A 9,959-nucleotide genomic window follows, 5' to 3' on the forward strand; every position below is an offset into this window, starting at 1 on the left:
ATGTATAATTTGATGGATTGAATGTGAATGCTCTAAAATCCTCTTTTTTTTCTAACTTAAACTAAGTGGTAACACATTTTCATCAATTAAAATGACGTGAACAGAACGTATCAAAAAAAAAAAACCAAACTATATATCTCACCACTACACATACACATGTTCCAAAGATAAGCATCCGACTCAAGTAAAACAAGAGTTCATGCACAACACTTCCACTTCCACATTTGGTTAAATTTATTTAATAATAAAATTAAAAAAAAAAAACTCCAATGAAAATCCGAAATAAGAAAGAAACAAAAATTCCAACTTTATATAACGAAAGTAGATGCATCAAACGAAACCGACGATCTCCTTCCTCCACACATCTCTCTCTTTATCTTTTCTATTTCATTCTCTGTTCGTTCGAATCAAACTCATACACCCCAACCAAATCATCTTCTCCATGGAAGACACTAAAGGTGAGTCATGTTTATCCTCTCAATGTTGTTGTTCGTCATCATTTCGATCTTCCGATCTTCACGTTCGAATTAGGTCAATTTTGTTTAATGATTGCCACTTTATGTTGTCATGTTGCCACTTTGTTAGAAATTTTAGTTGTGAATTAAGAGTTTTGAACTGGTTCCAATTGTTTTGGATTTGGATTTAGGGATTTGATCTCAGATTGAACTAGGTTAATTATGTGATTAAGCTTCATCATAACTGTAATTTGATTATTATATATGTTATTATAAGTAAAGAGGATCGATTGAAATTGCAGATTCATGTCAAATTTAAAGTTGAATTTGCAAAATGTTTGACTTTTCAAAGTCAACATGTTGATCTTTAATATAGTTAAGATTAAATCATTAAACTTGTAATTAGTATTGATCTTGGATCCTTGAATGGGACACTTGATAGTTTGAAAATTGTTATTATTTTATATATTTTTTGCCCCAATATTTGTAACAATCAGGCTTACTTGTCTTGTTTCTTGTTGATTAGTTGTTGAAACTAAGGATGGGACGATTGCTGTCGCCTCGGCGTTTGCAGGCCATCAGGAAGGTAAAATTTTGTATGATTTTGTTAGATATTTTTTTTCTGTTACAGTTTGATTATGAATTTATGATATGGTTTTGAAGGGGTGTTTGGATGTGTGTTTAAAATGATTGTTATGGTAATGTAGTGGTCCAAGATAGAGACCATAAGTTTCTAACACGCGCTGTGGAAGAAGCTTACAAAGGAGTGGAAAATGGAGACGGTGGCCCGTTTGGTGCGGTTGTGGTTCGGAATGATGAGATTGTTGTGAGTTGTCACAACATGGTTTTGAACCATACAGACCCGACTGCACACGCAGAGGTCACCGCGGTTAGAGAGGTTAGCCTCTTGGCTCTTGTTAGTTGTTGTTACTACCCAAGTTTACATACTTTATTTATGGTTTTGTTATAAATCATGCGATACTTCATCTCAGGCGTGCAAAAAGCTTAACCGTATCGAGCTTTCTGATTGTGAGATATACGCCTCGTGTGAGCCCTGCCCTATGTGCTTCGGCGCCATTCATCTTTCAAGAATTAAGGTTCTGTTTTCTGCATAATGTAGTTGGGTTCGGTTTAAAACTTTGGATTGGTTTTGATTTCCGTTTATGTTTTTTGTTTGCAGAGGCTGGTTTACGGTGCTAAAGCTGAAGCAGCAATTGCGATCGGGTTTGATGATTTTATAGCAGATGCACTGAGAGGCACTGGTCATTATCAGAAAGCTAACTTGGAGATCAAGAAAGCAGATGGCAACGGAGCCATGATTGCTGAACAAGTATTTGAGAAAACCAAAGCCAAATTCTCAATGTATTGATCTCAGATTCATATAAGCTTGCTCATGATTTGATTTAACTGTTTGATTACTGAACAATTTCTTGCATATTTACCACTCAGATTAAAAAGGTATAAAATCTGATGTTTCTTCATTTACTGATTGAATAAAATTTAGAATTGATTAGATCGATCAGCTTCTCCGCTTCTACTTCGGTTTGATTTGTTATTTAGAGGGTGTTTGGGATTACATTTTGAAGTGATTATTTGATTATTGCGTTTGTAAAACATAAATAATCTAAAAAAGTGTTTGGATGAAAAAGTGATTATTGCCTCCACAACGCAGTTCGGAGAAGCATGTACCTACATGCTTTTTCAAAACACAGTTTTGAAAACGCATAATCTATTTTGAAAACGCAACACCAAACACCCCCTTAGCTGTTTTTGAACCAAACCTACCCCATAACACAATTTTATTTTACTACAAAAGGCCTAATATAGTTTGACTTGGTATTAATGTATGTATGCCTGGTTTTGTAAGGTTTGTATGAATTTATTCTTTTATTTGAATTGAATTTTTTCAGATCTAATATATGAGCTTTAATTAATAAAACTGGAATAATCAACAATAGCTGCTTTATTTACCAAATTACCCTTAGCGACATCTGGTACCACTATATTAGAGCATTCACATCCAACCCACTAAAATCTGTGAGTGGAGTTTTTATAATATAAAAAAGTATAAAAAGTGGTTGTGAGTGGAGGAAAGAGAAAATATTACTGTTCATATGTATATTTGAGGGGACACTGTTCACCCCCTATAATTTTTTAATATATTTTGAAAGTGAATGTGAGTGGAGGAAAGAGAAAAGATAATGATAAAGGTATAAAAAATATTATTTAATTGAAAAGGAGAGAGAAGATGTAGTGTTTTTTAGTGTAATTTAGGGTGAAAAATTGATGGAATGGATGTGAATGCTCTTATACTATGTATACAAACACTATGGCGGGGAATAGGGCCTGGCACTTGGTCGTTGGACCAGCTTCCCTTCCACGTGTTTGCTTCTTGGACAGAGTGAGAATCGAAAGAGAGCACCAGTGAAAGAAAGGGTTTTGAATAGAAAAGGGTTTGCGGCCACTCATTGGCGCGGACCTGAGGTATCATTTATGTATAAGTTTCATGCCACACGGTATTTGTGCAATTTCCGTCTATCTGAAGCAAGGGCGTAGGATTGTAGGGGCGGGGAGGGGCACCCGACCCCCCGAACTTTTCGCGCAGTAGTATTACGTATGTACTTTTCGTATAGAAATTTTTAGGTATATACGTTTTCGACCCCCCGGTTTTATAAAAAAATTATTTATATAGCCCAAATAAAATATTTAATAAAAAAAAACCCAAAAATCAGATTTATTGGGTCCAAATCAGACTGTTATGTTTATTATAGCCCAAAAAATCATTATATAAAACCCAAAGCCCAACCTAACATTGTATCAAAAAAAACCCAAATAGGTGGATTTGGGGATTACGAACAATCAAAAAAACAAAAAAAAAAAAAAAACCAGCGCCATGTAGCTTAGAACAAAAGGGGTTGGACGGCTGGTGGTGTTGTTCGACTTCAAGGAGACGAGGAACAGAAGAACAGAAGGGTTGCGCTGCTTGTGGTCTTGTTCAACTTTTTTAATCTTCAAGGTATGTGTTTTTTATCTTTAGGTTTAATTTAGGGCTTCAATTTATGTGGTTTAGGTTGAAATTAGGGGTGAAATTGTTCCGATTTTTTGTCCTAAACTTGTTAAATCTTTATGTAACTATTAGAGTTCGAAATTTAGGAGAACCGGGTACCCACCCTCCTCTCTCCTTTTTAATGTTTTGGTGTCTTTGTTTATTTGTTTGTTAAACAATGTTTACGTTTTAATGTTTGAGAACGTTTTTTATTTGATATTAATGTTTGACCCGACCCGAATCGAATCACCGACGTCCGACCCGAATATACACCTCGAAACTACGCGATAGAAATTTTTTTAGGTCCGTTACCTTCCGACCCCCCGAACTTTTTTTTCAAGCTTCGCCACTGATCTGAAGGGCATTTGAGTAATTTAAATCCATTCCATACAACATAAACGTCAATATAGTTAACTAAAAGATTTAAAACAAAAGGGGGAATGATACACAAAATTACACTTATGGATGGTTAACTACACCAAATTTTGCTTAGGAGTAGAGGCCAGCTGTGAGGCGAGGTGGAGAAATGGGTGGGTCATGCAAGTTGGGTAACGAGTTTATATCAAAATGGGTATAAATATAAAATTTGCCGGGCTGACCGGCGATCACATTTTTATATGGTCACATATATCATAAAACTGTAACATATGTTAGCACAACTGACAAAAGTGAGCCCATATTGAGAGAACATTTGTAGTTGCAATTTCATCAAGGTTTTATTATAAAATTTCATTGAGAGCATATCACAATTCTAAACTGGTTAGCTCATTTAAAAATGTCATGCAAGTGTTATTACAGAACCATGCTTTTAACTATTTTCAACCTCAATTTAATCTTTTTTTAAAGTGAAAAAAAAAATGAAGACATTTATATCTTTCCAACAAGATAATTTTTCGTGCAAATATGAGTTATGATTGACTTTATGCGATTTCAAAAGTCAAAACGAAACTTATGAACATTTATGAATCTCTCCACATTTTTTCTTCCCAAAATCGACCCATAAGGGCGTCCGAGGTGGTCTCGGCAAGCAAGATTGGCAACAAAGTTTGCTACACGGGAGTCCACCGCCAACATAAGTTTGCCGATCGGGTGGAGGATTTTCGGGGAGAGTATGCCGCATGCGACAAAGATGAGGAGAGGGAATAAAGGTAGAGCCCACTACTTCTCAACCAATCACATGTTTTTTTTTTAATTAGTTTGCCTAACCTCATTTTAGGCATGCACCCCTTATGTTTTTTGAGCAATAGGTAGGGCTGTCATAACGAGTTAACCCGATCTGTTAAGACACGAACAAGATAAGACACGAACCTAGTGGCGGAACTAGAAGATTAACTCAGGGGTATCCCAAAAAAAATTTCACCGTGCAATCGTACAATATTAAAAAAACGACAATAAATAAATAAAGTAAAACAAATACCTAATAGATTTGTCATCTTCTTTTTTGAATAGCTTGAAATCGTTCCATCACATCGTCGTCTTTTACTTCACGTAAAAAAATCCTTTTCGACCGCACAAACTATAGCATTGTTCAAAAATTCCGGGCCCATTCGATTGCGTAAATCCGTCTTGACAAGCTTCAATTTGAAAAACATCTTTCAACGGTTGCGGTTGTAACTGGTAAAAGCAAAACTAGTTTCACTACCCGATAAACTGAAGGACAAGAACTATGCGTTCCCGTTTCAACCATAACACGCGCAAGATCACTTATTCCATTCAAGTTTGCAAATTTATCATCATCGCTTATAGTGTGACGAAATGGGCAATTGGGATTTGGGCTTATTATTTTCAATTGATTGGTATCCTCGTAGTTGTGTCGTGCCATGCATTAAAACTTCAGGGCAATTGGGCAATTATTTACAATCTTTTATTATTTTGGGCTAACATATTGGGCAATTGGTCTTATTATTTACAATCTTCAATTGATTTGGGTTAACATATTGACAATTGGGATTTGGGCTTATTATTTTCAACTGATTTGGGCTTACAGACTTTTTTTAGGGGTGTTCTCGTAGTTGTTCAGGAGTATTCTTGGTATAAAAACCGAAAAAAAAAATTACACTACCGATAAAAAGTTGAGCCGTAGCCTATGCTACGGGTCGGTATACATAAGGTCCGCCTAACGAACCCGAAACACGTAAACATGAACACGACATAAAATCTTATCGTGTCAGATTTTTGAAACACGAACACGAACCTGTTAATAAACAGGTTACACGAAACGACCTGTTAAGACACGAAAAAATTACCAACGTATCTTAGGACCTGCTTAAGACACGAACACGACCTGTTAAGACACGAACACGACCGAATTGGGGAAGCTGTGAACCGGATAGGGAATGGTGGTGTTTGCGAGAGAGATTTAAAAATTATGGATTGGATTGTGGAAAAAGAACCACGTGTGTTTGTGTATAATCATCTCAGGTACCACGATTGATGACCCCATGTCCACACCCACATATAATAGTTTTTAATTTTTAACTATTAACATGTACTTAACAGGTTAACGGGTTTTAACCTGTTTAGACACAAAACATGTCAAGGTCTTATCGTGTCGACCTGTTTTAGACACGATACCTGTTAAGGTCAAACACGAAACATGATAACTTCGTGTAGGTCCGTGTCGTGTCCGTGTCAGAATTGACATCCCTATCAATAGGCAAGAATGAGAGGAAAATTACATGGCACAACATGATTGGGTAGAGGGAAGTTTGATGAATCTCAATGAACATACACCCCTTACACCCTAACATTAACATGGAATCAAATTTCTTGTTGGGTTTTAAATTTGAACAATTATTTAACATAGTATACACAATTGGAGGTGTTACTCACACCTTAGAACTCATTTATCAACCCATTGGCACAATGCTTAGGATACCTCAAATGTAAGCACACTTTAACAAATTTTGTTTAGGGTAAATTACACTCTTCGTTCTTTATGTTTGTAACGGGTTACGATGGATGACCTTTAACTTTAATAATTATAGTCACAGTCCTTTATTTGCAGAACTCGTTACACCTTAGATCCTTTGACCCTAACCTGGTTAAAACTTTCAGTTAAATGAGGTGATGTGCAACCCATGTGAGGGCAAAATAGTCATTTATTATATAAGAAAAGAATTTAAAAACTTATATAAAATAAGAAACCTAAACGATCATCATCATCATCATCTTCCCTTTCTCTCCCCCTCCCCTGTTTCTCTTTCATTTCCCCTTCAAAATCCCACAAAAAAACCACCAAAATCCATACCAAATTATCACACTTTCCACTTAATTCATAATAAAATACTCCCAAGACAGAGCAAAAACAGAGTAAAGAGATGCCGGAATCTCTTCATGGTCGAATTATGGCGACTTTGACATTGACCGGCGCCGTCGTGTGGATGTTGTTACAGGCTATGGTTGTGGTTGGTGAATTTCCGGCGAGTTTGACGCTGGAGAGAGCTTTTGTTCTAACCTCAACTGGTAACCCATTACAGTAATATACATTCTCATTGTTACCATGTTGTGCAATTGTTAACCTAAGGTTGTTGTTGTGGTTGTTGTGGTGGGTTAGGGCTAGTATGTAAGACCATGCTTCGGAGCAATAGCCGCCACCGAAAATGAAAGGTGCCATCCGTAATAGGCATGAGTTAGAGGTTGAATTAGGGTTTAATGGGAGAGAAGGGTTAGGGGTGAAAGGTGCCATCAATCGTCACTTTGTTACTTTTCTTGTACAGCTAAAGCTGCTTAGGAGTTAGCGTTTTGTTTTTGTTACCTTTGTTTTTTAGGGTTTAGATCTGTTGTGATGTTCGTGTGATTCGATCTGTGAAATTGGGTGTGGCCGGAGTGGTGGCTGTATGTAGGAAGTGGTGGTGGTGACGGCAGGATGAGGTGGTGGTGGCAAGATGTGGTGGTTAGGGTTTTAGGGTTAGGAAATTGGAGAAGATGAAGTGAATATGCAATTTTTTTTTGTTTTATTTATTAAACATTTAAATAAAAACATGAATTAACCAAAATACCCTTAAGTGAATAAACTTAGCTGAAAATTTTAACTTAGTTAGTACTAAAGAACGTAGAGTGTAACGGGTTTTGCAAATAAAGGAATGTGACTGTAATTATTGAAGTTAAAGACTACCCGTTTCAATCCGATATAAACATAAAGGACGAAAAGTATAATTTACCCCTTTTGTTTACCTTATAAGAATGTATTTACACCATATTGATTTAATTTATCATAAGTGGAAATTCTTTATCTGTATCATTAAAAAAATATCCACAAATAATATATATATAAATATGAGGTTTTGCAATGTTAGTTATCTCTTACAAATGTGGAAGACTGCGTGATGTCACAGAATTATTCTTGAACTCTCGTGCAACATTTAGAATACTTCTAAGTTCAGCCTTTTGGATTGGTTTGGTTATGTATCGCAGCGGAAGTCTTTGTTTGTGTAAACACAAGATTATTTTTAGTGTAATACTATAACAAAGATGGTTATGTATTACTTGAACAAAGTTACAAGTACAAAGTGTTTAGAAGAAGTTGAGTTATGAATGAGTTATTAGGGGTCATGTGGGGTGTCCTCAAAATGAGACCTTCATCACCTATTTATACTAGTTCATACTAGTTCTAGAGAATTCTTAACTAGAGAATTCCATACAAATATCTAGGATATTTATGAGCTGAATTCTAGAGAGTTCCTTCAAAATATTTATGGCTTCTAAGTGTTTTCATGGTCATTCTAGAGTGTTCTTGGCTGATCTAGAGTCTTCAGATGGTGTCAAGATGTTCCAACAACTTGTAGGCTGTTCCGGAAAATTCCAGGCAGCCCTAGATGCATCTTTACTGTTTCGGAACCCTCCAAAACTCGCGAAGAAAGTTGTGTATTTGGGCGGATCATGACAGTAAGATAACATACTTTGATAGGACATGACATGTGGTGAATCACCCTATCACAATAGTGAATTCATTTAATGATAAACATTATGCAATCATGGTTAATCGTCATAGAGTGTTAAAATACTAATCTTCACACACAAATAGAGTTTTAATATACATCAATACATTTATCTTCTATATTTTTCTAATACAACGTATTTACAAGGCATATCAACCAATTTGTGTTTTAGTGCGCTTTAAGCATGAATAAACATTTATATTGTTAAAACCTAACAACTTTTAAAACCTTGACCCAATCATTAAAATTACATGCTCTCCATACACATATATAATATCTTTAAATTTAATATAAGGTTTTATTTTAAAGTTTGAGTTAAATGCCATTTTAGTTCATGTGATTTGGACCATTTTACCAATTTAGACCAAAGATTTTATTTTTCGCATGTGAGTCAAAAAATGTTTCATCATTGCCATTTTAGTTAACTGGGTTAACCTCATCCATTTTTGTTCTGTTAATGAGAAATGCAATTCGGTCATTTTATATGTAATTCTGTTAACTAGAAGGGCAATTCGGCTATATAAAATGACCGCATTGCCCTTCCCGTTAACATAAAAAATGTATTAAGTTAATTCAGTGGACTAAAATGGCAACTGTAAAACATTTTTAGACCTATAAGCAAAAAATAAAACATTTGAACTAAATTGAGAAAATGACCCAAACCATATTAACTAAAATCACATTTAACTCCACTGAGTTTTTTATTTTCTATTAGGGGTGTTCAGGATTCGTTTCGAATTCGAAAAATTCGAAATTCGTTTAAATTCGATTCGATTATCAAGAATTCGTTTCGATTATAAGAATTCGAATTCGAATTCGATTCAATTCGAGTCAAGTAAATCGAATACGAATCAAATACGAATTTATAATTTCAAATTCGATTCGATTCGAAATTTGAATAAATATTATACATTTTTTATTTATTATTTTTATATATAATAAATATATAACTTTTATTAAGCTATACTATAAATTCTTTTCTAAATTTTTCCAAGTATTAAAATTATCCATCACCAAATCCATTACATGACCCATAAGTAAAACCTAATTAACAAATCAATCAATAGATTTCTAAACATAAAAATATTAACTTATAATATGGAGTGATTATTCCCGACTTCTCATTTTGAATTTTAGACTTGTGGTACTTTATTTGAAACTTTTTAATGTGATATCGTGTTTTAGGGCTGCTTTAAAATTTATGTTTCATTTTTATAGTTTTTTACGTGTTTTAAAGAATCTGAATTAAATCGAATTTGTTCGAATTCGAAATTTTAATCGAATACGAATTGGGTTTTTTATTCGAATACGAATTTGATTCGAATTCGATAGGTTTTAATCGAATTCGAATCGAATACGAATTCAAGAAAAAATAAAAATTATTCGAACAATTCGATTCGAATAATTCGAAAATTCGATATTCGATTCGATGAACACTCCTATTTTCTATTGAACTAAAGTTAAATCATTAACTTTTTTATATTTAAAACCATATAAAATATTGTACCCATTAGACAC

The 9,959-nt window shown here is 34.5% G+C and overlaps 1 protein-coding gene across 1 annotated transcript; it reads left to right on the plus strand.

Moving 5' to 3' along the window:
- The first annotated feature begins 303 nt into the window (after positions 1 to 303).
- On the plus strand, positions 304 to 1,968 carry LOC110903731 (guanosine deaminase). The gene is made up of 5 exons (XM_022149515.2): positions 304 to 458; positions 982 to 1,041; positions 1,163 to 1,353; positions 1,448 to 1,552; positions 1,636 to 1,968. The coding sequence occupies exons 1-5, from the start codon at positions 326 to 328 to the stop codon at positions 1,822 to 1,824; spliced, it is 678 nt and encodes a 225-aa protein (XP_022005207.1). The 5' UTR covers positions 304 to 325; the 3' UTR covers positions 1,825 to 1,968.
- Positions 1,969 to 9,959: the final 7,991 nt, after the last annotated feature.

The sequence above is a fragment of the Helianthus annuus genome, chromosome 14, assembly GCF_002127325.2.
Source record: "Helianthus annuus cultivar XRQ/B chromosome 14, HanXRQr2.0-SUNRISE, whole genome shotgun sequence".
Classification (NCBI taxonomy): Eukaryota; Viridiplantae; Streptophyta; class Magnoliopsida; order Asterales; family Asteraceae; genus Helianthus; species Helianthus annuus.

What these genes read in the sequence shown, in the direction of transcription:
- LOC110903731 (XM_022149515.2), top strand. Translation starts at nt 326, where the DNA reads ATGCATCAAACGAAACCGACGATCTCCTTCCTCCACACATCTCTCTCT. An exon ending in GTTTGCAGGCCATCAGGAAG is followed by an intron (nt 1,042 to 1,162) that starts GTAAAATTTTGT and finishes ATGGTAATGTAG; the next exon opens with TGGTCCAAGATAGAGACCAT. An exon ending in AGGTCACCGCGGTTAGAGAG is followed by an intron (nt 1,354 to 1,447) that starts GTTAGCCTCTTG and finishes ACTTCATCTCAG; the next exon opens with GCGTGCAAAAAGCTTAACCG.